Source organism: Staurois parvus, unplaced genomic scaffold, assembly GCF_062004578.1.
Source record: "Staurois parvus isolate SC_StPar_1 unplaced genomic scaffold, SC_StPar_1.0 ptg000547l, whole genome shotgun sequence".
NCBI classification, from domain to species: Eukaryota; Metazoa; Chordata; class Amphibia; order Anura; family Ranidae; genus Staurois; species Staurois parvus.
The window spans coordinates 785,198-813,144 of NW_028318343.1; the positions used below are offsets into that span (position 1 = coordinate 785,198).

General features: G+C 47.5%; 1 protein-coding gene across 2 annotated transcripts in view; it reads left to right on the forward strand.

Annotated features, from left to right (window-relative positions):
• Window positions 1-27,947, forward strand: part of CDCA3 (cell division cycle associated 3) — a 117,342-nt gene that overhangs the window by 80,475 nt on the left and 8,920 nt on the right. The window contains exons 1-2 of one of the 2 annotated variants that reach the window (XM_089690924.1): window positions 25,110-25,267; window positions 26,169-26,312. The exons of the other annotated variant lie outside the window; for it this stretch is intronic. Of the exons in view, the coding sequence (XP_089547050.1) occupies window positions 26,193-26,312 (120 nt within the window). The 5' untranslated portion in view covers window positions 25,110-25,267; window positions 26,169-26,192. Of the gene's footprint in view, window positions 1-25,109; window positions 25,268-26,168; window positions 26,313-27,947 lie in introns of those variants that run through there. 2 annotated transcript variants of the gene reach the window in all.

The window sequence follows — 27,947 nt, forward strand, 5'->3', positions numbered from 1 at the left end:
AATTGTAACAGTCCTCACAGGGAACGTCACACCTTCTTTCATCTTCCTGGAGCTGATTGTTGGCTGAGTCCGCGCCATTTTGGCTATTCTTCTATCCATTCCAATGGTAGTTTTCCGCTTTCTTCCACGTCTTTCAGGTTTTGGTTGCCATTTTAAAGCATTTGCGATCATTTTAGCTGAGCAGCCGATCATTTTCAGCATTTCTTTATATGTTTTCCCCTCTCCAATCCACTTTTTAATCAAGGTACGCTGTTCTTCTGAACAATGTATGGAACAACCCATTTTCCTCAGAATTTCAAAGAGAAATGCACTGTAACCAGCATGTCCAACATTTGCTGCCTTCCTTCCTTAAATAAGGGCAATAATTGCCACCTGTTTATCAAAGAATGAATGACCTCACTAATAGAACTCCACACTGCTATTATTTTGAACACGCCCCTTTCAATGAGTGATTCAATGACACAGAATCAGCAGCATGCATGTCATGACTGTTGGGTCTGTTGGATTTCTATTACTCTACTACACCTGCTAGGAAATTATCTGCCATGTAGAAATATCATTTCCACCAAAAACAGTGATTGATCCGGTTAGTGATGTCTGACTGCTAATATTTTGAACACAACTGTATCTCAATTCCCGAATAACAATAGTAATGAATTTCAATGAATCCAGAATAAATAATGAAACAAAATAATGTAACTAAACAGCGAATTACCCAAATTTGAATGCCAAAATGAATTTGAATTTGAAAATGAATTTGAATTTAAAAATGTATTTAAATTTGAAATCGAAACAAATTGAAATAAATACAGTAAGGTATAAAAGTGATATAAGATGATATTTCCTATAGGAGTAGGATAGAATAGAAAATTAAAAAATAGAATAAAACAGAATAAAACAGAACAGAATAACATAGATTAAAATAGAATCAATATAGCAGTCTTCAAAAGTTTGAATAGATTGGAAAATAACGAATATGCTAACCGAATTCGGATATATGAAACACATTCGAAATTACAAAATTAATTCAGAAAACGAATCATTCTAACAGAACGCATTTGGTGAAACAAAATTATTAACTTAACAAACACAAGCACATACTGTACACGGCTCAAAAAAATTAAAGGAACACTTTGTAATCCGAGTCTAGCATTAAGTCAGTGACACTCCTGGGATATTTTTTTTTTTTTAATTTAAATATTTATTAATTTTTCATATTATTACAAAAATCCATAAGAAGAGACACAATACATATAAATATCCATACATTTCTACTCTGTCCCTTCTATTTACCTCTTTTCTATTCCCTTCCCTCCCTCCCCACCATTTCCCCTCTTCTCCCCCCCCCTACCCTCTGCAAGATCTCAAACCTCTCTAGGCCCAGTAACTTCGGATAACTTCCTAGATTAGAGTTTTCTATATTTCTCTTTCATTTCCGATTTTTCCCATTTTTCCCATCGTGAATAGTATATTTTCATCCTATCTTCCTGAATATGATAAGATTTTTCCATTCTGCTAATCTGGTTTACCCTATTGATCCAATCCTCCTCCGTTGGTATCTCAACCTTCCGCCAATACTTGGGGATCAACCCTTTTGCAGCACTTAAATAGTGCCATATACCTGATTCCTTATATTTATTCACTGTTGTTTCAACACTATGTAGGAGACAAATGGTTGGGTCTAGTCCTATGTCATTTCCAGTTATTTTTTCTATTAATTTGACTATTGTCTTCCAGTAAACCTGAATTTTTGGACATTGCCACCATATGTGAAACATCGTGCCCTCTTCCCCACATCCTCTCCAACACATGTTTGAATTCTCCCCCCTCATCCTGTGCTCAGTGCTCGGTGTAATATGCCATCGTGTCAAACATTTATAGTTAATCTCAACATCTCTCATACTAACATTCTCGTGAACCAGTCTAAATATCTTATTCTGTTGATCTTCATCTATCACCACCTCCATATCTCTTTCCCAATTTGTTATAAAAATTAACTTTGTGTCTGTGTCTAGTTCTGTGAGTATTCTATACATTTTTGTAACTCCGTGTTTCCCGTCTCTACGTGTTTCTAATAGCCTTTCAAACATGTTCCATTCCTTTTTTAATCTCAAGGGTTTTGGGAGAGTTCCTATAAAACATTTTAATTGATGATATTTCCACTCATCTATTTTACTAAACATATCTCCTACCATCTCTTTTAATTCTCTAAATGTTCTCAATTCCCCCTCTACCAATACATCTCTCAGTTGGATATCTTCCTTTTTAATCCATCTCCCTGATATCTCATCTTTTCCCGGAGGGAAGAATTCCGTGTTTGCAAGAGGCATTAATATAGAGTTGAATTCCCATTTCATGTGTTTATGTAAGTTGTCCCATATCCTTAAGACAGTTAAAGTGTAAGTGCTTGTGCCCTCTTTGGTTCTCCTATAGTGTGCTGGAACCCATATCATCTTGCTCAGATTAATTCCACTCATATCATTCTCTATTTTTACCCAACTTTTCCCCTTATGATTAAAAGTCCAATCATAAATTCTTGCTAACATTACTGCTTTATAATATCTCTTGACATCAGGTAGTCCCATCCCCCCTTTCTCTTTAGTCCTACTTAGTGTTTCATATGATACTCTTGGTTTTTTATTCCTCCAAATATATCTTGTTAACATTTTTCTCATTATCTTAAAAAACACCTATGGGAGTTTGATCGGGATCATTTGAAATCTATAGAGTATTTTAGGTATAATTACCATTTTAATTAGGTTCATACGTCCTAACCATGATGGATTTCCTCCTTCTAATCTTTTTAGTTCGTCCTTAATCTCATTTATCAGAGAAATATAGTTTAATCTATACAGTTGTTTATATGAGGTAGCGAGTTTTATGCCTAGGTATTTTATATCTTTTTCTCTCCAAATAAAGGGGAATTCTTTTTGTAGCCTTTCTTTTTCGCTCTTTGGTATATTAATATTCAAAATCTCAGTTTTTGTTGGATTAATTTTTAGATTAGATAATTCCCCATATTCCTTCAGAATCTTCATTATATTTGGTAATGTTATTCGGGGGTTGCCTACATAAAACAGTAGGTCGTCCGCAAAGGCCGCTACTTTATGTTCTATATTTTCTATCTGGATTCCCTTTACCGCTCCACTATTCCTTATTATTGACAGCAGGGGTTCCAATGTCAATACATACAGCAAGGGGGACAATGGACATCCCTGTCTTGTTCCATTGGACATCCCAATGGATTCCGACCTCTCCCCATTTACCGTAATGATTGCGGTGGGCTCCTTATATAGTTTACCTATCCATTCTCGCATTCTCTCTCCAATCCCCAACCCTTCCAAGTTGTCTATCATAAAGCCCCAGTCCACTCTATCAAACGCCTTTTCGGCATCGATCGACAAGAGCACCACCGGGGCTTTCCCTTTTCTACTTTTCTGGATAAGCATCAGAGTTCTCAAACCATTGTCTCTACCCTCTCTCCCCTGGACAAAGCCCACCTGGTCTCCATGGATCCAATCGGGCATTAGATCTTTCAGCCTGTTTGCTAGGACCTTTGCGTACAACTTGGTATCAGTGTTCAGCAATGAAATTGGTCTGTAGCTAGAGCACTGAGAAGGATCTTTTACCTCCTTGTGGATGAGAACTACATGGGCCTGAAGGGATTCCCTCCTCACCTCCATCCCGTCTCCCAAGTCATTCATATATTTCTTTAACTTTGGTAACAGTACTTCACTAAATTTTTTATAATACTTAACGGTATAACCATCCGGGCCTGGGCTTTTCCCTCCCCCTGTACTTCTCAATGCCACTTCTATTTCTTCCTGAGAGATTTCTACCTCCAGGGAGTTCAGTTGTGTTTCACTAAGCTTTGGCAATCCCGCATTTTTTAAATATATCCTCCTTTTTTCATTAATACCTTCTCTAATTTCTTTTGATGTTCCTTGGGGGCTGATGTTATACAACTTTCTATAATACTCCGTGAATACTTTTATGATTTCTTTAGTTGAGTGGGCTATCTCCCCCTTAGGGCTTTTTATCTTTTCTATATAATTTCTGTTTTTTTTCTTATTCAGGGCTCTCATTAAGTATTTTCCTGGTCTATCACCCCATCTATATCTTTCACTTAATACTTTATTATATACTCTTCTCCTCTCCTCATCCATCAATCTCTCTAATTCATCTTTTTTATCCCTTAACTTCTGTCTTGTTTCTATTGTTATTTTTTTCTTGTGTATATACTCCAATTCCAGGATTTCCTTTAAGAGTCCACTAACCCTCTCTCTTCTTTCCTTTTTTTTCCTTGCTCCCATCGCAATCAGGATTCCTCTTATATATACCTTATGACTTTCCCATACTGTAGCTGTCGATACTTCCTGCGTTTCATTCTCCTGGAAGTATACCTTAATCTCTTCACTGATCCTCTGCACAATATCCTCATCAAAGAGTAAAGCCTCATTTAACCTCCAACCTAAACCTCCCGTCCACCTTTTTCCCCATCCCATTTTCATCACAACTGGGGCATGGTCCGAAAAAGTTCTTGTCTCTATTTCTATTTTAACCAACATTTCAATGAGTTGATGATCTATTAAGATGTAATCCAGTCTCGAATACATCTCGTGTGCATTAGAGAAGAAGGTATAGTCTCTGTCCTTCATATGCATTATTCTCCAGGTGTCCACCAGTTGGTATTCGTGGATCACCTTCCTCAAAGCTCTCAGGGACCTACCCCCTTCTCTCTGCACAAGGGAGGTTACATCCATCTGTGGGTCCATACAGAGGTTTAAATCTCCTGCTATTATCAAACGCCCTTTTTTAAAATCGATCAATTTTTTTAACAGACCCTTTAGAAAGATCTCAGGTTTCTTATTGGGGCAATATATATTGGCTAGTGTGCATTCAATTCCCTGTAGTTTACCTTTCAAAAACAGGAATCTCCCTTCCGGGTCAGTCCTTCTATCTTCCAGCTCAAACCTCATATTTTTTGCCAATCCTATTGCCACCCCCTTTGCTCTTTTAGTTGGAGAGTCGGCATAATACCATGTAGGATAATATTTGGATTTTAGTTTCACATTAGATTCTATCTCAAAGTGTGTCTCCTGCAAAAATACCACTGACGTTGCCCTATGATGTAGCTCTTTAAACAACTTGAATCTTTTCCCAGGGCAATTTAACCCATTCACATTATATGTTATAAACTGTATTTCATCCATCCTTCTTAATTTTTATTATCTCTCTTCTAATTCGTCTCCTCCTATTAGGCCCAAATGACTTGCAGAATATTAGCCCCACCCCCCCCCCTTCCCCCCTCCTACCACCCCTCCCACCCTCTCTTTTTTTTCCCCTTCCCATTTTTAGGCGTATAAGCTGCCTACAAATCATTTGTGGATCCATTTCCACCATTGATTAAAATTTAGGGCGTAAGCTCCACCTATGTACGGCTCACCTCATCTCCGAGCCACCCGATTCCCTCTCTCTATAGTCTAGACTAAGCGAGAGTCTTTACTCTTTACCTCCCACCCTTAACCGTATCCTCTAAGCGGTTCACGACCTCCTGAGGAGGAAGGCCAGTGGCGAGAGAGTGGAGAGAGAAAAAAAAAAAAAAAAAAAAAAAAAAAAAACTCAGTCTCTACTTAATTCTCCCTCCCCCCTTCCCCCCACGTGCTGCCAGTCCTCTTTTCTTGCATTAGTTATATTTCCTTTGTCTTCTTTTTCTTCTTCCCACCCAGCTATCTCCATTCTATGCAAGTCCAGTCTATCGCAAAAATCTCTTAAATCTTCCGGAAATCGCAAATACGCTGTAACCCCATTTTTCCAGCCAGTTAGAAATGCTGAGGAACCCCATCTATACTGCACATTCTGTTTTCTCATCTGCTCCAACAGGGGTTTCAGGGATCTCCTTCTCCTTAGGGTCTCTACTGTTAAGTCCGCATAAATTTGGATACTCAAGTCTCCGAACTTAATTAATGATCTTCCCTTGGTCTTCTTCCAGATCTCCTCTTTGACCCCAAATTTTTGGAACTGGACAATTATGTCCCTCGGTCTTTCCTTCTCGGTAGCCTGATTGAACTTTCCTATTCTAAATACTCCGTCTAACTTGATCCCATCTGTTTCAGGTCTATCTCTTATGGAGTTTAGAATTTTTTTAACTAGTTCGTATAATGTTTCCCCTTTAGCAGTCTCTGGGATTCCTCGTAATCTAAGATTACACCTTCTTTCTTTATTTTCTTGAACTTCCATCCTATAGATCATTTTTTTCTGGTTATTTTCTAATTGGCTTATTTTTTTCCTTAGATTATCTATGTTCTGGGCCTGGGTTTTAACTTTCTCCTCCGTTTCTTCCATTCTTGCTAGCAGATGTCCTAAATCGTTTCGAATAGCTGTCATTTCATGTTTTATCGTTTTTTCCAGATTTTGAAACATTTCAGTCATCTCCTTCTTATTTGGTACCTGTAGTTCACCTTCAGATCCTTTCCTTCCCAGGCCATCCACTATTTGTTGGCTACTGCTGCTATTCAAGCCCATTGATAATCTAGGACTACTTCCTGAACTAGTGTCCATTTCCCCCTTTGTACCTTGGGCCCTTTCTGGCGTAGTATTTCCATATGATGTATATTTCTTTATTGTTCCTGTTTGGGACCCTTTGGGCCCTGCTCCCTTGGGACCTTTATTCTTCATATCCTTTAAATATCTGGTAGGCTTGCAATTTTTCCTATAACCTTTACTCTCCTAGGGCACCTGGGCCTCCTCTCTTCTTATCTTCAAACCCCTGGGAATCCTCCCCCTCCTTCACCCCTTAGTAGCCTAAATCACTCAGGGGTTCACCACACAATAAGCTCCCAGCATTTTTCACTCACCCTTCCCTTCTCAGGACGGTGACTCCATACTTGTGTGGGAGGTCTTCACTGCTGCTCAGTCCTGGGGGGGGATTCCTCAGGGTTTCCGATACTGTTTTTCTTTCTTTCCTCCTCCTTTCTCGGTCCTTAGAAGTCGACTCAGGGAAGGAGGGTGGTTCGTCTGGTATTTATGGGTCTCCCTGCCCCAGGGTCAAACAGCCGTCCAGGGGGTACAGGCAGCTATACGCCGGCAACACCCTGTCACATCAGGGCGCCAGCCAGCATCCACTTTCCCTCCAGGGGTCCTCCGTAGCTGGCCCCTTACTCCTGCAGCATCTCTCCTCCTCTAGCCGCACGGGTTTTCACTCATGTGGTGCCAGGGGAGCCGACCTGTCACTACCTCTCCACGAGGGAACCGGCCGGCGTCTCTACTTCCCAGTCGTCCTTTGCGGCTCACGCCTCCCAGCTTCGTTTCCCCGGCAACCCGGTATCTGCGCTGGATCTCCCCAGCAAGTTCACCTCCCGGATGTCCGTACACGCTCCGCTCTCTGCTTCTGCCGCTCGCTCCCCAGGTCCCTCCACAATCAGGTAGGGCTTCACTTCATGAGGGTCTCGGGGTGGTCGGGAATGAGATTATCGGAGAGCACTCACATCGTGCTCTCCGACGCCGCCATGTCTAGGCTCCGCCCTGAGTCGACACTCCTGGGATATTGATCTGGTCAGGTAAGTCGCAGAGGGGGTTGTTAATCAGTTTCAGCTGCTTTGGTGTTAATGAAATTAAGAACATGTGCACTAGATGGGCAATAATGAGACGATCCCCAAAACAGGAATGGTTTTACAAATGGAGGCCACTGACATTTTTATTCCTACTCATCTTTTCTGACTATTTTTCACTAATTTTGCATTTGGCTAGGGTCAGTGTCACTGCTAGTAGCATGAGGCCATACCTGGACCCTACAGAGGTTGCACAGGCAGTCCTACTCCTCCAGGATGGCACATCAATACATGCCATTGCCAGAAGGTTTGCTGTGTCTCCCAGCACAGTCTCAAGAACATGGTGGAGATTCCAGGAGACAGGCAGTTAATCTAGGAGAGCTGGACAGGGCCGTAGAAGGTCTTTAACCCATCAGCAGGACCGGTATCTGCTCCTTTGTGCAAGGAGGAACAGGATGAGCACTGCCAGAGCCCTACAAAATGACCTCCAGCAGGCCACTGGTGTGAATGTCTCTGACTAAACAAACAGAAACAGACCTCATGAGGATGGCGTGAGGGCCAGACATCCTCTAGTGGGCCCTGTGCTCACTGCCTGGCACCATAGAGCTCGATTGGCATTTGTCATTGAACAGTAGAATTGGCAAGTCCACCACTGGCACCCTGTGCTTTTCACAGATGAGAGCAGGTTCACCCTGAGCACATGTGACAGACGTGAAAGGGTCTGGAGAAGCAGCGGAGAACGTTATGGAGGGTCAGTGATGGTCTGGGGAGGCATATCCATGGAGGGACGCACAGACCTCTACAGGCTAGACAATGGCACCCTGACTTCCATTAGTTATCAGGATGAAAGCCTTGGACCCATTGTCAGACCCTACGCTGGTGCAGTGGGTCCTGGGTTCCTCCTGGTGCATGACAATACCCGGCCTCATGTGGTGAGAGTATGCAGGCAGTTCCTGGAGGATGAAGGAATTGATACCATTGAATGGCCCCCACGCTCGCCTGACCTAAATCCAACAGAACACCTCTGGGATATCATGTTTCAGTCCATCTGATGCTGCCAGGTTGCACCTCAGACTGTCCAGGAGCTCATGATGCCCTGGTCCAGATCTGGGAGGAAATACCTCAGGACACCATCCGTGGTCTCATTAGGAGCATGCCCCAATGTTGTCAGGCATACACACAAGCATGTGGGGGCCATACAAACTACTGAGGACCATTCTGAGTTGCTGCAATGACATTTCAGCAAAATGGACTCGCCAGCTGGACTTTGATTTTCGGGGTGTCTTTGAATTCAGTCCTCTGCAGGTTGATGATTTTCATTTCCATTAAATGATGGGCCATCCTTACGTTCCTAACACATTACCCGTCTATATCAGTATAGAGATCCAGCAGGAGAATTTTTCCCCATTGATGTGTTTTCAAAGTGTTCCTTTCATTTTTTTGAGCAGTGTACTCATATGTGATGACATTCCCAGTACTCTTCTCTGGAAATATTAAAACTCAATCATTGGAAGGGATCCATGTGTTGTTGGCCATATGGTGTAGGTGTGAGGGTCAAGTGTGTACAAAGTTTTGGTCATATAGCGTATCTCTCTGGGACTCTAGAGATCCCCATGGTGATTTCCAGGCTCTACAAATCTGCTATGCTCATTATGAGGGGTTTCAATCATTCCTGCTGAATTTTTAGTTTTGTTTATACTATAAAAAATGAAATAGGAAGAGCCAAAATATGAAAAGGTAGATTGGAACACCCAAATTATTCAGATGGACAGGAAGAGAGTTGGAAATCATGACAGGGAGACCTCACTTCTGTTGAAGTATCGAAGACATATAAGAGGGCAGAGACTGATTCCAGCTACCAGACTCCACCTATAAATAAAATATCACTTTGGGGGTTCACTGACCTTTCAAATTAAATCTGTACTATGAGAAAGATGCAGATTGCAGTTGCTGAACTGGCCTCAACTACATAGGCTCCTCTCACATCTTTGTAGATGTTGAGCACATCATTTGAGGAACGGCTTTTCGAAATCACAAATGCAGTTAGAGACTGGATGACTTTTGGTCATGAAATAGTACATTTTTTTTATAGAAGTCTGCACATCAGACCAAAAAGAGAGAGACAACTGAGGAGGAAAAATGGACAGATGGTTTTGGTTCCAAAAGAGGGACAGTCCCACCAAATGAGGGACAGTTGGGAGCTATGCCGTAGTCCAGTCCATCTCAGGAGCAAGCAAGAGAGGGTGGCTAGGTTCCTACATACAGTGGTACCATGGGGAACAAACATAGACACCCTTTACCGGGAAGTCAGGTCACAGCAGCAAACTAAATTAATTTAGAAATTTGGAAGAGGCTAAAAGCAATAACAGATTTTTTTTTTAGTTGAAAATACATACTTGAATAGAATTTTTTCAAATTGAAGCTGAATATATTGTCACTTTAATTCTCTCCCAGTTCTAAACATTTAAACATCATTCCCTACCTCTTCCTACACAAAAAAAGCAATTTCATACAACTCTGTGTTCCCATTGACTATCCAGTTAAGTTGAAGAATATTACTGTAAATTAAAATAAATAAATGATGAAAAAATTAAATGAATATTAAATAAAAATAAAAAAGGGCAAATTGCTTGTGTAATAGAAAGGAAATTGTTCCTTATAGCGCACTCATGGCTGGTCTATTACCATAGTGCTTGGCTGATTTTATGATGATAAATATAATAAAGCTTTGGAGGCCTCAGGGAGCAGAGGAAATCAAGATACACAACTGGAAATTATACATTGTGGAATTAATGAATGCATTAGAGGATTACTGATAATGAATTCACAAATTACAAATGAAAGGTTATCTAAATCCCCAAAACAACATATTACTACAAGTATTGTAGCATACCTGCCCTTAGATATGGTGGCTGCATTGGTTTTCTTGTATATGTAGAAGACACTAGGCATTCAGCAGGGAAGAATTAGGACCAGTGTTAGGCTGGGTATACTGTACATTAGTATTTTGTTTTATATTTTTCATTGTAAGAAGGTTTGTTAATTTTCCAAATTATTAGTGGGGTTCAAATTGACATTCATTTTTGACTGCAGTGACAACAAGAAAAATTGAAGGAGCAGGGTGAAAAACAAACTCCAAAATTGAATGTTAATAGCAAATTAAATCTTAAACTGCTTTCAAATGACATTTGAATGTACTAAGAATATCCGTACAAAATTGTGTTGGAAATTCTACAAGTTTATATCTTAGACCCATCTCCCTGCTGCAATTTACTTCCAAGCTCCTTGAGCGCTTAGTCTATAATCGCCTAAGCGCCCACCTCACTGACAACAACCTCCTCGATCCCCTACAGTCTGGCTTCCGTCCCCTACACTCCACCGAAACCGCTCTACTCAAAATCACTAATGACCTGTTAACCGCCAAAGCTAATGGCCACTACTTAGTCCTCCTACTCCTCGACCTCTCCGTGGCCTTCAACACAGTTGACCACCCCCTCCTCCTTAATAAACTACACTCCATTGGCATCAGAGACTCCGCTCTCTCCTGGCTCTCCTCCTATCTATCCCAACACTCTTTCAGCGTTACCTATAACGCTACCACCTCCCTCTCTCTGTTGGGGTCCCCCAAGGCTCTGTCCTCAGGCCCCTTCTCTTCTCTATCTACACCTCCCTTCTCGGCAAACTGATATACTCCCACAGCTTCAACTATCACCTCTACGCCGATGACACGCAAATTTACCTCTCCACCCCCCACCTCATCCCTTCAGTCTCCGCTCGTATCACCCACCTACTGAACGACATATCAGACTGGATGTCACTCCATTTCCTCAAATTGAACCTTTCCAAAACCGAGCTCCTGATTTTCCCCCCAGCCCGCGCCCCCCCCCTTTCCTCTCCATCACGACCAACAACGCCACTATCAGTCCCACCCCGCAAGCCAAAGTTCTAGGTGTCACTCTAGACTCAAACCTGTCCTTCCAACCCCATGTACAATCGTTGGCAAACTCATGCAGGCTCCACCTCCGCAACATCTCCAAAATACATCCGTTCCTAACCCCGGACACTACTAAACTACTCGTTCACTCCCTTATTATCTCACGTCTGGATTACTGCAACTCCCTCCTCACCGGTCTACCCCATCACAGACTATCCCCGCTTCAGTCTATCCTGAACTCAGCGGCCAGACTCATCCACCCTACCATCCGCTCCGCATCTGCCACCCCCCTCTGTCATTCCCTCCACTGGCCTCCCCCCCCCCCCCCTCTGTCATTCCCTCCACTGGCTCCCGATTGCCCAACGCATTAAATTCAAAATACTAACACTGACATACAAAGCCATTCATAACGCTGCCCCAAACTACCTCACCGACCTGATACCCAAATACCACCCTACCCGTAATCTTCGTTCCTCAAAAAACCTCCTACGTTCTAGCTCCCTGGTCTCCACCTCCCAAGCCCGACTGAAGAACTTCTCCAGGACTTCCCCCATCCTCTGGAACTCACTACCCCAATCCATCAGACTGTCACCTACCCTCCTCACCTTTAGGTGCACCCTGAAAACCCATCTCTTCAGGGAAACCCACCCTCACCTAACAGCCGATCTCCTTCACTTCTCTTACCACTCCATCCCCCACAGCCACTTCCTCCTGTACCACTATCCCCTCCCTCCCAGATTGTAAGCTCGAAAGAGCAGGGCCCTTGAACCCCTCATGTATTGTTACTGTATTGTCTCATGTACTGTCCCCCACTATAATGTACAGCGCTGAGCAAACCTTTTATTGCTATATAAATACTGTATAATAATAATATCTTGCTTTAGGCTTTCTCTTGGTTCCAGAGTGGAGATTTGCATTTGTTTCCTGTCCCAGAGACAAAGCAGAAAAGAAGAGGAAATCCCTCCAAAGTGAGAAGATATCTCCTCCTAGGCAGTTGACACCAGAACAAACTTCTCCACAGTTTCTCCTTACTGCCTGTCCCTGTAACAACTCAAAAATGTTGGATTTCCCATCACTTTCTGTACCAGTGTCAATAATCTGTTTAACAAGATCGGCGCTTCATAAATCCATGCTGGCTGTCTCTAAAAATATTATTTCATAACAGAAAATGGTGTAATAATGGTGTGATGCTCCTGCACTCCTAACTAAAGTACCGCCTAACCAGGGGCGGACTGACAACTCATGGGGCCCCTGTGTCCTCGCCCACACTCAAACCACACCCAAAAAAGCCTATGAAAGCTACCAGGGGCATCTCATGGGGCCCCTTACTGACCCCGGGCCCATAGGCGGTGCCCGAGTTTCCGAATGGTCAGTCTGCCCCTGCACCTAACCTTTGGGAGCTGCTAACACCTAATCATATACCATGTGACAAGTATAAATCATAAATCCAATGGTGCAGCGCTGACTTGATAATAAAAATAAAAATAAATGCTATAAACAGTAAACAATAAATGTGAAAATAAACGTGAACTTTGTCCTCGGTGCGATCTTTATAGTGAAATATATTATTAACCAATTAATTCAACCAAGTCCAAATAGGACTAGAAACAAGTGTACAAAGTGTTCTGATCCACTAGGGATCCCAAGTGATATCAATAAGCGGTGGAACCAACCAGGTCCAAAGAAAATAACTAAAAGTGTGTAACGTGAACTGATCCACTCAGGGATCCAATGTGATATTCAAAAAATGAAAAAGACTATAAAAATGATTATTATTATTATTCAGTATTTATAAAGCGCCAATAGTTCGCTCAGCGCTGTACATTACAAAGGGGGACAGAACATGTGACAGAACAATACCAATACAATGCAAAACATGAGGAGATCGAGGGCCCTGCTCTTTGGAGCTTACAATCTAGGAGGGAGGGGATGGTGGCACAGGAGGAGATAGCTGTGGGGGATGGAGTGGTAGGAAGAGTGGAGGAGGTCGGGAATTAGCAGGGGGTGAGGTAGGCTTCCCTGAAGAGATGGGTTTTCAGGGTGCGCCTAAAGGAGAGGAGAGTAGGTGATAATCTGATGGGTTGGGGCAGGGAGTTCCAGAGGATGACTGACACCCTGGAGAAGTCCTGGAGGCGGGCATAGGAGGAGGAGACCAGGGAACTAGAGAGAAGGAGGTCTTGTGAGGAGCGGAGTGTGCGTGCTGAGTGGTACTTGGATATTAGGTCGGTGATGTAGTTCGGGGCAGTATGGTGGACAGCTTTGTACGTCAGTGTTAGGATTTTGAATTTGATCCGTTGCGCAATCAGAAGCCAGTGGAGGGATTGGCAGAGGGGGGTGGCGGAGATGGAGTGGTTGGAAAGGTGAATGAGTCTGGCAGCCGTGTTCAGGATGGACTGAAGCGGGGATAGCCAGCGGCGAGGCAGGCCAGTGAGGAGGGAGTTGCAGTAGTCGAGTCGTGATATGATGAGGGAGTGGATGAGCTGTTTAGTGGTTTCTGGGGTTAGGAACGTGCGGATTTTGGCGATGTTGCGGAGGTGGAGTCTGCACGAGTTTGTTAAAGATTGGACTTGGGGCTGGAAGGATAGGTTGGAGTCCAGAATGACACCCAGTACTCTGGCCTGCGGGGCGGGTTTGATGGTGGCGTTGTTGGACATGATGGAGAAGTCAGTGGGGGGTGGTGTCCAGGCTGGGGGGAAGACTTGGCGCTCGGTTTTGGAGAGGTGCAGTTTAAGGAAGTGGAGCGACATCCAGTCTGATATGTCGTTCAGCAGGCTTGTGATTCAGGCGGAGACCGAGGGGGGTGAGGCGAGGGGTCGAGAGATAGATTTGTGTGTAAAAATAAATATTATAAATTAATATAGTCCAAAAGGGACTGGATAAAGGTGAAAAACAGCCAAAAATGGGACTAATTAAAAGGTGAAACAATGAATATAAAAGTGTCACAAATCCCTAAGTGCCACTCAAACACAGCACTCCATATAAAACATCATTATCCCATAATTTTGGATAAATTTTGGACTTGGGAGGTGGACCAGGTCTGGACACCATGGCATCACACCTCTCCCCTCTGATAATAAAAACACTTTTCTGTCATGTGACCAATTCTAATTGTTTATTGTTTTCTCTTTGAGAAGCATTTCTGTGACTTTCACATCCAGTGAAAACATTGAGACTCTGCAGAATTCCACACAGCTCCGCTCTGCACATCACACAGCGTCTGATTGTGAACGGGAAGACAATTCACTTTTCATGATCCAATCCAGACCTCTCCCCTGCAGTACTTCTTGTCTGATGAAAGATGTCCTCGGTTTGATGGCCAGCTTCATTCATCCTACTTCCCCTGAGCCCAGGTCTTCCTGGATCTACCCCCAGCCTATGACTGGACAGTGGAAGTGCAATGAGCTCATCTCTCTGTCGCTTTTTCTCTCCTCCTATTGGCATGCTTCTTGTCAGAGCATGAACTGATTGGCTTCCTTTCATACTCCATCACTGCTGAGCAGGGGCGGACTGACCATTTGGAAACTTGGACACTGCCTGAGGGCCCGGGGTCAGTAGGGGGCCCCATGAGATGCCCCTGGTACCTTTTTCATAGGCTTTTTTGAGTTTGGGCAAGGACACAGGGGCCCCATGATCCCCTATTGCCCGGGGGCCCCATGAGTTGTCAGTCCGCCCCTGCTGCTGAGCAGAAACTGCAAGAGGCTGATCCCAGGTCAGAGTCAGGTCCATAAACTGCTTGTATTAACCGCTCCCCAACTGTCCTATAGCAGAAATACTGCTACAGGGTAGCAGGGCTGTGCAAAATCACATATATATATATATATATATATACGCCATTCTGCATTTCCAGGTAGGGGGTGCGCTAGCGCCACCCTACCTGCACCGCCGTTGGCAGGTACAGCCATTGATCACCAGGTCTTGTCCAGAGGTTCCCCAGCAGCACCCGGCAATCACTGAGTATCACTGACAAGGGAGAGGTCTGTATGTAAACAATACAGATCTCTCCCATCAGCTCCAGCACTGCTTTGTATGGCTCTGCATAGCACAGCCATACAAAGCAGTGTGCTGACACTGTAAAACACACACAGTTAACCCTTTGATCGCCCCGGATGTTAACCCCTTCCTGCCCAGTGCCATTATTAGTGCAGTGTGAGTGCTTGTTATTAGCACTGATCCCTGTATTGGTGTCACTGGGGATGTCATTGGCAGTTAGTCAGTCCCCCCCCCCAGTGTCAGAATGCCCGCCGCAGTCCCACTATAAGTCGCAAGGGGATACCATCATTTTAAGTGGATATCATCCGCAGAGGAGTGTCTTGGCACGGAGGATCTTTGGTATGATCCTACAGGCGTTTTGGCCCGTTTGGGTCACTGCTAGGAGGTGAGGGAGCATTTCAGCCGTTTTGGGATATCTTTCGCACATCCACTTTATCACTTGCACGTTTGGAAAAGTCATTGGATCACTTGGCGTTTATGCACCAATGAACTTTTTCCATATGTGTTTCCTATTTATTTAGTGAATTAATAGATATTTTTTTCTGACACGGTTTTTCATCTTTTTGTGCGTTTCGTTCGTACTTTGCATTTTGGGCACATTTTTGGAGTTTGGTTTAAAAATATTTTTTATTTTTTTGTTTTTTGCTTTGCCTTTTTATATAGATTTACATATTTTTCTTGAGGGGATTATATTATTATTATTATTATTATACAGTATTTATAAAGCGCCAATAGTTCGCTCCGCGCTGTACATTACAAAGGGAGACAGAACATGTGACAGAACAATACCAATACAATGCAAAACATGAGGGGATCGAGGGCCCTGCTCTTTCGAGCTTACAATCTAGGAGGGAGGGGGTGGTGGCACAGGAGGAGATAGCTGTGGGGGATGGAGTGGTAGGAAGAGTGGAGGAGGTCGGCAAGTTAGCAGGGGGTGGGGTAGGCTTCCCTGAAGAGATGGGTTTTCAGGGTGCGCCTAAAGGAGAGGAGAGTAGGTGATAATCTGATGGGTTGGGGCAGGGAGTTCCAGAGGATGGGTGACACCCTGGAGAAGTCCTGGAGGCGGGCATGGGAGGAGGAGACCAGGGAACTAGAGAGAAGGAGGTCTTGTGAGGAGCGGAGTGTGCGTGTTGGGCGGTACTTGGATATTAGGTCAGAGATGTAGTACGGGGCAGTATGGTGGACAGCTTTGTACGTCAGCGTTAGGATTTTGAATTTGATCCATTGCGCAATCGGAAGCCAGTGGAGGGATTGGCAGAGGGGGGTGGTGGAGACAGAGCGGTTGGAAAGGTGAATGAGTCTGGCAGCCGTGTTCAGGATGGACTGAAGAGGGGATAGCCAGCGGCGAGGCAGGCCAGTGAGGAGGGAGTTGCAGTAGTCAAGTCGTGATATGATGAGGGAGTGGATGAGCTGTTTAGTGGTTTCTGGGGTTAGGAACGTGCGGATTTTGGCGATGTTGCGGAGGTGGAGGTGGCACGAGTTTGTTAAAGATTGGACTTGGGGCTGGAAGGATAGGTTGGAGTCCAGAATGACACCCAGTACTCTGGCCTGCGGGGCGGGTTTGATGGTAGCGTTGTTGGACGTGACGGAGAAATCAATGGGGGGGGCTCAGGCTGGGGGGAAGACAAGAAACTCGGTTTTGGAGAGGTTCAATTTAAGGAAGTGGAGCGACATCCAGTCTGATATGTCGCTCAGTAGGTGTGTGATTCGGGCTGAGACCAAGGGGGTGAGGTGGGGGGTTGAGAGATAGATTTGTGTGTCGTCGGCATAGAGGTGGTAGTTGAAGCCGTGAGAGTGTATGAGTTGGCCAAGGGAGGAGGTATAGATGGAGAAGAGAAGGGGCCCGAGGACAGAGCCTTGAGGGACCCCAACAGAGAGGGGGAGTGAGGGAGAGGTGGTAGCATTATAGGTAACGCTGAAGGAGCGTTGTGACAGGTAGGATGAGAGCCAGGAGAGAGCAGAATCTCTGAGGCCGAGGGAGTGTAGTTTTTTGAGGAGGAGGGGGTGGTCGACTGTGTCGAAGGCCGCAGAGAGGTCAAGGAGTAGGAGCACTGAATAGTGTCCATTAGCTTTGGCGGTTAGCAGGTCGTTGGAGAGTTTGAGTAAGGCAGTTTCGGTGGAGTGTAGGGGACGGAAGCCGGACTGTAGGGGATCGAGGAGGTTGTTGTCGTTGAGGTGAGAGCATAGGCGGGTGTAGACGAGGCGCTCGAGGAGTTTAGATGTAAATGGGAGCAGGGAGATGGGTCTGAGGTTGTTCGGGTCATTGGGGTCCAGGGAGGGCTTTTTAAGTATGGGGGTGATGTGTGCATGTTTCAGAGGGGAGGGGAAAGTGCCTGAGGAGAGGGAGAGATTGAAGATGTGGGTGAGGGAGCGTAGGATGGAGGAGGAGGAAGGTCGTAGGAGTTGTGAGGGGATAGGGTCGAGGGGGCAGGTGGTGAGGCGGGCATCAGAGAGGATCTTGGAGACTTCCTCGATGGTAGTAAGGTCAAAGGTGTGGAGTGTTGGGGGAGCTTCAGTATGAGGAATGTAGGGTGGGGTGGAAGAGGAGGTCAGAGCAGTGGTGGGGCCATGGGAGAGGGGTGATGAGGGGGTAGCTGAGTGAGGGTGAAGGGGGTTGGAGAGAGTTTGAGCAGCGACGAAGTCCCTGCGGGTTATGTCGAGGGGGAGGGGGGATAAGGGGGTAGCTGTGTGAGAGGGGACAGGTTGAGAGGGCGTGTGAGTTGCGGCAATGTCCTTGCGAATTGTGTCAATTTTGTTTTTGAAGTGATTGGCAATCTCAAGGGCAGTGAGTGAGGTGCTGGGTGGAGGTGGGGGTGGAGAGAGTAGAGAGTTGAAGGCAGAGAAGAGTCGGCGAGGATTGGAGGAGAGGGCCTTGATGAGGGTCAAGAAGTAGGCCTGTTTGGCAGCATGGAGGGAGGAGGTGTAGGTGTGGAAGGCAGATTTGTAGCGGGTGAAGGTTTGTTTGGATTTGGTTTTGCGCCATAGTCGCTCCAGGGCACGACTTTGTCGTTTGAGGGTTTTGGTGTGATCAGTCTGCCAGGGCTGGAGCAGTCGGGGTCTGATGTTGCGTGTGGTTAAAGGCGCTAGTGAGTCAAGGGCTGTTGAGAGCGCATTGTTGTAGGCGGTCAAAGCCAAGTCGGGGCAGGACAGGGGGAGGATGCGGTCGTGGAGTTGGTCAGCTGCAGAGTGGAGGGAGGCAGGGTTAAGGTTGCGGAGGTTACGGCTGGTAGTAGTGTGACATTTGGAGGGGTAGGCGTTGGAGGACGAGGAGATAGAGAAGATGATCAGGTTGTGGTCAGAGAGAGGGAAGGGGGTGTTAGTGAGGTTGTGGGGAGCGCAGCGGTTGGAGAAGACAAGATCAAGGATATTACCATCGGAGTGGGTGGTGGATTGTATGCACTGTGCAAGTGCAAAGGAGGAGGTTAAGTGGAGGAGACGGGCTGTGTCCGGGTTGTCGAGGTTGACAGGGATGTTGAAATCCCCAAGAATTATGGTGGGTAGTTTAGAGGAGAGGAAGAAGGGTAGCCAGGAGGAGAAGTCATCCAGGAAGCGGGGTATGGATCCAGGAGGCCGGTATATCACAGCAATCTTCAGGGGGGTTGGGGAGAATAGTCGGAGGCAGTGGGCCTCGAAGGAGGAGAAGGATAGGGAGGGGGGGTTTGGGAGGACTCGGAAGGTGCTCTGCGGTGACAGGAGCAGACCAACCCCACCACCTTTACGCCCGTTAGGCCTGGGTGAGTGGGTCCAGGTGAGACCTCCGTAGGAGAGTGCAGCAGGGGAGGTAGAATCAGTGGGCTGGATCCAGGTTTCCGTAATCGCTAAGAGGTTGAGGGAGCGGGAAACAAAGAGGTCCCAAAATTATGGGATAATGATGGCCTCTCAGTAAGGGGGGGACTCTAATGAGGACTCTAATGTAAGGTGCTCTGATGGGGTCTTTGATATAAAGGGGGAGCACTGACGGGGACCCTGATGGGGTCTTTGGTGTAAGGGGGGTCTCTGATGGGGTCTTTGGTGTAAGAGGGGGACTCCGATGGGGTCTTTGATGTGAAGGGGGAGCACTGACGGGGACTCTGATGGGATCTTTGGTGTAAGGGGGGGACTCTGATGAGGTCTTTGGTGTAAGAGGGGGACTCCGATGGGGTCTTTGATGTGAAGGGGGAGCACTGACGGGGACTCTGATGGGATCTTTGGTGTAAGGGGGGGACTCTGATGGGGTCTTTGGTGTAAGGAGGGGACTCTGATGGGGTCTTTGCTGTAAGGGGGGGACTCTGATGGGGTCTTTTTTGTGAAGGGGGAGCACTGACGGGGACTCTGATGGGATCTTTGGTGTAAGGGGGGGACTCTGATGGGGACTTTGATGTGAAGGGGGAGCACGGACGGGGACTCTGATGCGGTCTTTGGTGTAAGGGGAGGACTCTGATGGGGTCTTTGGTGTAAGGGGGGGACTCTGATGCGGTCTTTGATGTGAAGGGGGAACACTGACGGTGACTCTGATGGGGTCTTTGGTGTAAGGGGGGGACTCTGATGGGGTCTTTGATGTGAAGAGGGAGCACGGACGGGGACTCTGATGGGGTCTTTGGTGTAAAGGGGGGACTCTGATGGGGTCTTTGATGTGAAGGGGGAACACTGACGAAGACTCTGATGGGGTCTTTGGTGTAAGGGGGGGACTCTGATGGGGTCTTTTATGTGAAGGGGGAGCACTGATGGGGACTCTGATGGGGTCTTTGATAGGGTAAGGCTAGGTTCACACCTATGCAGGTTGCGTTTTGCATTTTTGCACTTGCATTTCTGACGTGTTTTGTGGGGGGTGGGGTCATTTTTTTTACATTTTTCTTGTTGCTAGGCAGATTTTAAATGCAAAACGCATCAAAAACACACTACATACTTTTCTGCAGCGTTCCCATTGAAGTCTATAGAACCAAAAACGCAACGTTTTACGTTCCCTGACCTTTTCCAAAAAGACGCACCGGGTAAAAACGCAGCGGTGTGAACGTGTCCCATAGGAAATCATGTTAAATGGACTGAACTGCGTTTCTGCAAAACGCGGCAGCAAACACGCTAAAATTGTATGATGTATGGCCAGCCTGACAATGTGTAGCAAATGAGGAATTTGTCTTCGGTTCAAAACATCTCTCGGTGAAGTTTGCGCATGAACCTTCACACACATGGGTGGGCGCACGGCACAAAGTACACCGAGAGCGATTCAAACCTCCAACCGGAGGCCAGATCCTGCTATGCTGCATATATTCGGCCAGTAAAGCGGCTTCTGGAAGTTGCCCGGAGCTCAGCTTCACCTGAATGACCACTGAAAGCACCTCCAGCCATGTTCTGGATGGTCCCAGCCCCCATCATTGTCAGCTGCTCTTGTCCAACAGTTTGCATATAAATGTGAAGGAAAACAAACACAAGGAATCCATAATGGGAATTCCAGGCATGGGATTGGTTGGTGTCGCGGTTTATAAATAAAGGCATTTCCAGGTCATAACTGGCAACATTTGTAGAAAAAACTGTCATGGACTTCAACCAAGGAGCCCAACCCAACCACCATCTGACATCTCATGTGCAATCGGGATTCCAGCTGAACACTGGTCTACCCCATCCCCCCACCTCCTGCCATACGCATACATAGACTTCTGCTGTAATCTGTATATTTTCAGAATTCCCTCATCTCTCCTGATCTGCTCATCAGGACCCCTCTTCTCTACTCATCAGGACCCCTCTTCTCTGCTCATCAGGACCTCTCTTCTCTACTCATCAGGACCTCTCTTCTCTACTCATCAGGACCCCTCTTCTCTGCTCATCAGGACCCCTCTTCTCTACTCATCAGGACCCCTCTTCTCTGCTCATCAGGACCTCTCTACCCCCCTGGTCTGCCTATTATAGATTCCTCTCCTGATTTCCCTATCATGGACCCCTCTTCTCTACCAATCTCTCCACCATGGACCCCTCTTCCCCCCTGATTTCCCCATCATGATCTCCCCACCATGGACCCCTCTTTTCTCCTAATTTCTCCATCATGAGCCCCTCTTTTTTACCAATCTCCCCATCATGACCCCTCTTCTCCCCTGGTCTCCCATCATGGACCCCTCTTCTCCCCATAATGGACCCCTATTCTCTCCTGATCTCCCCATCATGGACCCTTCTTCTCTCCATCATGGAGCCCTCTTCTCTCCTAGTCTCCCCATCATGACCCCTCTTCTCTCCTGGTCTCCCCATAATGGATCCCTCTTCTCTCCTGATCTCTCCATCATGGACCCCTCTTCTCTCCTGGTCTCCCCATCATGACCCCTCTTCTCTCCTGGTCTCCCCATCATGGACCCCTCTTCTCTCCTGATCTCCCCATCATGGATCCCTCTTCTTTCCATCATGGACCCCTCTTCTCTCCTGGTCTCTCCATCGTGGACCCCTCTTCTCCCCATCATGGACCCCTCTTCTCTCCATCATGGACCCCTCTTCTCCCCATCATGGACCCCTCTTCTCTCCTGGTCTCCCCATCATGATCCCTCTTTTCTCCTAGTCTCCACATCATGGACCCCTCTTCTCCCAATCATGGACCCCTCTCCTCTTCTGGTCTCCCCATCATGACCTTTCTTCTCTCCATAATGGACCCCTCTTCTCTCCTGGTCTCCCCATCATGACCCCTCTTCTCTCCATCATGGACCCCTCTTCTCTCCTGGTCTCCCCATCATGACCCCTCTTCTCTCCATCATGGACCCCTCTTCTCTCCTGGTCTCCCCATCATGGACCCCTCTTCTTTCCTGGTCTCCCCATCATGACCCCTCTTCTCTCCATCATGGACCCCTCTTCTCCCCATCATGGACCCCTCTTCTCTCCTGGTCTCCCCATCATGACCCCTCTTCTCTCCATCATGGACCCCTCTTCTCTCCTGGTCTCCCCATCATGACCCCTCTTCTCTCCTGGTCTCCCCATCATGGACCCCTATTCTCTCCTAGTCTCCCCATCATGGACCCCTCTACTCCCCATCATAGACCACTATTCTCTCCTAGTCTCTCCTTCATGGACCCCTCTTCTCCACATCATGGACCCCTCTTGTCTCCTGGTCTCCCCATCATGACCCCTCTTCTCTCCTGGTCTCCCCATCATGGACCCCTCTTCTTTCCTGGTCTCCCCATCATGGACCCCTCTTCTTTCCTGGTCTTCCCATCATGACCCCTCTTCTCTCCTGGTCTCTCCATCATGGACCCCTATTCTCTCCTAGTCTCCCCATCATGGACCCCCCCTCTACTCCCCATCATAGACCCCTATTCTCTCCTAGTCTCTCCATCATGGACCCCTCTTCTCCACATCATGGACCCCTCTTGTCTCCTGGTCTCCCCATCATGACCCCTCTTCTCTCCTGGTCTCCCCATAATGGATCCCTCTTCTCTCCTGATCTCTCCATCATGGACCCCTCTTCTCTCCTGGTCTCCCCATCATGACCCCTCTTCTCTCCTGGTCTCCCCGTCATGGACCCCTCTTCTCCCCATCATGGACCCCTCTTCTCTCCTGATCTCCCCATCATGGATCCCTCTTCTTTCCATCATGGACCCCTCTTCTCTCCTGGTCTCTCCATCGTGGACCCCTCTTCTCCCCATCATGGACCCCTCTTCTCTCCATCATGGACCCCTCTTCTCCCCATCATGGACCCCTCTTCTCTCCTGGTCTCCCCATCATGACCCCTCTTTTCTCCTAGTCTCCACATCATGGACCCCTCTTCTCCCAATCATGGACCCCTCTCCTCTTCTGGTCTCCCCATCATGACCTTTCTTCTCTCCATAATGGACCCCTCTTCTCTCCTGGTCTCCCCATCATGACCCCTCTTCTCTCCATCATGGACCCCTCTTCTCTCCTGGTCTCCCCATCATGACCCCTCTTCTCTCCATCATGGACCCCTCTTCTCTCCTGGTCTCCCCATCATGGACCCCTCTTCTTTCCTGGTCTCCCCATCATGACCCCTCTTCTCTCCATCATGGACCCCTCTTCTCCCCATCATGGACCCCTCTTCTCTCCTGGTCTCCCCATCATGACCCCTCTTCTCTCCATCATGGACCCCTCTTCTCTCCTGGTCTCCCCATCATGACCCCTCTTCTCTCCTGGTCTCCCCATCATGGACCCCTATTCTCTCCTAGTCTCCCCATCATGGACCCCTCTACTCCCCATCATAGACCACTATTCTCTCCTAGTCTCTCCTTCATGGACCCCTCTTCTCCACATCATGGACCCCTCTTGTCTCCTGGTCTCCCCATCATGACCCCTCTTCTCTCCTGGTCTCCCCATCATGGACCCCTCTTCTTTCCTGGTCTCCCCATCATGGACCCCTCTTCTTTCCTGGTCTTCCCATCATGACCCCTCTTCTCTCCTGGTCTCCCCATCATGACCCCTCTTCTCTCCTGGTCTCTCCATCATGGACCCCTATTCTCTCCTAGTCTCCCCATCATGGACCCCCCCTCTACTCCCCATCATAGACCCCTATTCTCTCCTAGTCTCTCCATCATGGACCCCTCTTCTCCACATCATGGACCCCTCTTGTCTCCTGGTCTCCCCATCATGACCCCTCTTCTCTCCTGGTCTCCCCATCATGGACCCCTCTTCTTTCCTGGTCTCCCCATCATGGACTCCTCTTCTTTCCTGGTCTCCCCATCATGACCCCTCTTTTCTCCTGGTCTCCCCATCATGACCCCTCTTCTCTCCATCATGGACCCCTATTCTCTCCTAGTCTCCCCATCATGGACCCCTCTACTCCCCATCATAGACCCCTATTCTCTCCTAGTCACTCCATCATGGACCCTTCTTCTCCCCATCATGACCCCTCTTCTTTCCATCATGGACCCCTCTTCTCTCCTGGTCTCCCCATCATGGACCCCTCTTCTCTCCATAATCCTCTCCTTCTCACCACCGCAGGGCTTTCCTGTGCATTTAAAACAAAAAGTGCGATATGCTGCATTTCTCTGCTCCGGAACGCACAGCAAACGCAGGGAAATGTAACTTCGCAACAAAAACAATTCCAAGTAATATCCTGCCCATTGCAAGGACTGAGGTGTGAATGAGCCCTGACCTCCGCGCTCCCTGTGCGTCTCCGCATGCGCATTTCTGTGCCTTTTTGGTGCATTTGTGATGCAATTTTGGTGCTTTTTTAAAAATAAATAATTTTTATTTCAGTTTATGTTTTTCCTGATCTGCACACACTCTTCCTGGGCGCTCGCAGAGTGTTTGGTACAAGAAATCGCAGCATGTTGTCCTTTAATTTCAAACACACCTGAAGGCATTGCAGTGATGTAAATGAGACTCACAGGAATACGTTGATTATTGCACATGCGATTGTACTGCGCTATGCTGCGTTTATGCGCACTGACCAACCATGATCAGTGACCCGACAAGTCTCCTCCCCCCGGTCAGCCCCGCCTCCTCCCCCGATCGCAGTGTACAAGCTAACCTCCCCCTTCCGCCTATTGTTGTCTATCGAACCAATCGCACTTCTTATGGGCGGAGTCCTCGGTACGGCCGTCTCTCCCAATCACAGCGACAAGAAAAGATGGGCGGTGATACATTCAATCTGAAACCAATCAGCCGATACCAGGGTGTGCCATAGTTGCAATCTACCCAATAGCCGTCGCGTATTGTGCCTTCCTGACCCGCCCCTTTTGACGAGTCGAGCCAGTCTTCAGCGGCGGGCGGGGAGATCACAGCCAATAGGTTCCAGCGGGGCGAGAGATTGGCTGTAGCGGGTAGTTTGAATCTCGCCGTATGGAAGTGTGATCGGTTGGAGCGGAGCTGTGTGTCCGGAGAGAGCGAGGTGAGCCCGGGGGCCGAGGAGGGAGAACACTGCCAGAGAGGACCGACAGAGAGGGGACTGGAGGAGGAGGACGTGGGATGGGGGGAGATGGGGATGATGGAGGACATGGGATGGGTATGATGGAGTGGATGGGGATGATGGAGGGGATGGGATGGGGGGAGATGGAGGAGGACATGGGATGGGGATGGAGGAGGACATGGGATGGAGGAGGAGATGGGGATGATGGAGGACATGGGATGGAGGAGGAGATGGGGATGATGGAGGACATGGGATGGAGGAGGAGATGGGGATGATGGAGGACATGGGATGGAGGAGGAGATGGGGATGATGGAGGACATGGGATGGAGGAGGAGATGGGGATGATGGAGGACATGGGATGGAGGAGGAGATGGGGATGATGGAGGACATGGGATGGAGGAGGAGATGGGGATGATGGAGGGGATGATGGAGGACATGGGATGGAGGGGATGATGGAGGACATGGGATGGAGGGGATGATGGAGGACATGGGATGGAGGAGGTGGAGGAGCACACAGGAAAGGAGGAGGGACCGGAGGTGGTGGAGGACATGGGATGGGGATGATGGAGGACATGGGATGGAAGTGGGGGAGGAGCACACAGGTAAGGAGGAGGAGGTGGAGGACACGGGAAGGAGGAGGACATGGTAGGGATCAGATGGGACCGGAGGTGGAGATGGTGGACTGGCTTTGATGACATGTTGGGGGCGGGGTCACACTGGATCAGGGTGGTATGGAATGGCTGATCTAATAATGGTCTACTACAGCGCCATCTTCATGTAGTACCCCCCCCCCTTTCATACTTGGCCCGGTCCTGTCCATGGAGTGGTGATGAAGATGGAATATTTGGTCTCCTGACTTCTCTAACATGACTCCTTCTTGCAGTTCTGGTGATCGGTATTCACAAAGATGGGAGCAGCAGAGTCCAGAGATCAGGTGACCCCTTGTCGGCCAATACAGAACCGCCATCTCTCCCGTGTGACTGATCCCCGCTCACCTACTGCTGGGATCGTGAGGACTCCAATTGAGGTAACCTCGAGGGGGGGGTTTAACTATTGCTTTACCTGTTCAGAGCAAAGTGAGAGGATCTCATATACCTGATTATCCCCCCCCCGGTACTCACCTTTGTTCCATTCTCCTGCCACTTCATTGGGTGTGTCATAGTCCTGAGTCTTGTCCCCATAATGGCTCCATGTTGGCATCTACAGGGTTAATGACCTTCTTCCCTCTCGTGTCCAACCCTAATGATTGGCTGTTCAGGGCCAGGTACTGCAACCCAGGGGGGGGGGGAAGGGGCTCTTTTAGAGATTTCCTCTTGCTTTCTTTCCTAGTGACTGCGGTTTCACCAGACAGGAGGTGAGCGTGAATCTCCAAACAGCCACTGAACCTATCCCCTGTGTGTGTCTCCCCTGCAGCAGCACAAAGCCGGCTTCTCCTCCTCTCCCTGCTGGCTGGTGAGACACATGGGGGATCGGTTCCAATCCCCGCGCACTCCCTGTGAAGGATTTCATTTCCCCTGGTGCCCTTGCACCCCACCCACCCCTCCCTCTCCATGCAGCAAATCCGGCGTCCCCCCTCTCCCACCAGCTACTGCAGGCCACGGGGCAGGGGATCTTATCAGGATGGAGAGCAGGGGGGAGGGGCTGGCAAATATGTCAGGTAGGCTATATGGGGCCCTGTGATTTCTAAGGTCCCTTTCACACAATCGACCAAGTCGGATCCGCTGGACCCAATCAGGTCCTCCAGTCTCTTCTATGGAGAATCTCCATCCGTCCGCTCTACTCAGCTCAGCAGGCGGGTCCCGAGTAAAACCGGATCCTGCGCATGTGAAAGGGCCCTAATGGCGGCCATACATGAGCCAAAATTCGACCGATTATTTATTTATTTTTTTTTTCTTTTTGTGGTTCCTCCCCTTTTCGGTGATCAGGTATGTTGGAAAATTTGTAAACGACCGATTTTTCAACTAAATGATCGTCAAATCCTTTTTCCCGAAAAGAATATGCGCATGAGGTCAACAATGACATTTCCTGTTATATGGGGTGAACTTTATGACTTGGTTGGGTGATTTACAAAATAATCGATGGCACCATCAGATTACTGAGCCAACAGCGGTTTTGATTTTCGGACGAAAAATCATTCGGAATTTGACCCGTGTATGGCCTGCATAACAGCAGACCTGGGGCTCCTCGTACTTCTGTCCCGTGTTGGAGAACTACAGAGTAGACTGTACCAGGCCCACATGTATGCAGAGTGTATGTGGCTCCGAGTAAAACGAGGAAATATTAGACTTGGCACACCAGGTAAGGAGAAGAAATGCACCTGAAGATACATTGTATACATGATATGATACATTGTATAGGATTCTTGATGACCAGAGTCAGGCCTTCAAAGGATTCCTCTTCCAATCTGCAGCTGGAATGGCTCTTCTTCATGCAGAGTTGTACTTTGGTGTGTGTGTTTTTTTTTTTTTGGGGGGGGGGTGTTTTTTGGGGTGTGTGTTTTTTGGTGTGGGTGTGTGTGTTTTTTTTGGGGGGTGTGTGTGTTTTTTTTTTGGGGGGGGGGTGTTTTTTTGGGGGGGGGGTGTTTTTTGGGGGGGGTGTTTTTTGGGGGTGTGTGTTTTTTTGGGGGGGTGTGTTTTTTGGGGTGTGTGTTTTTTTTGGGGGG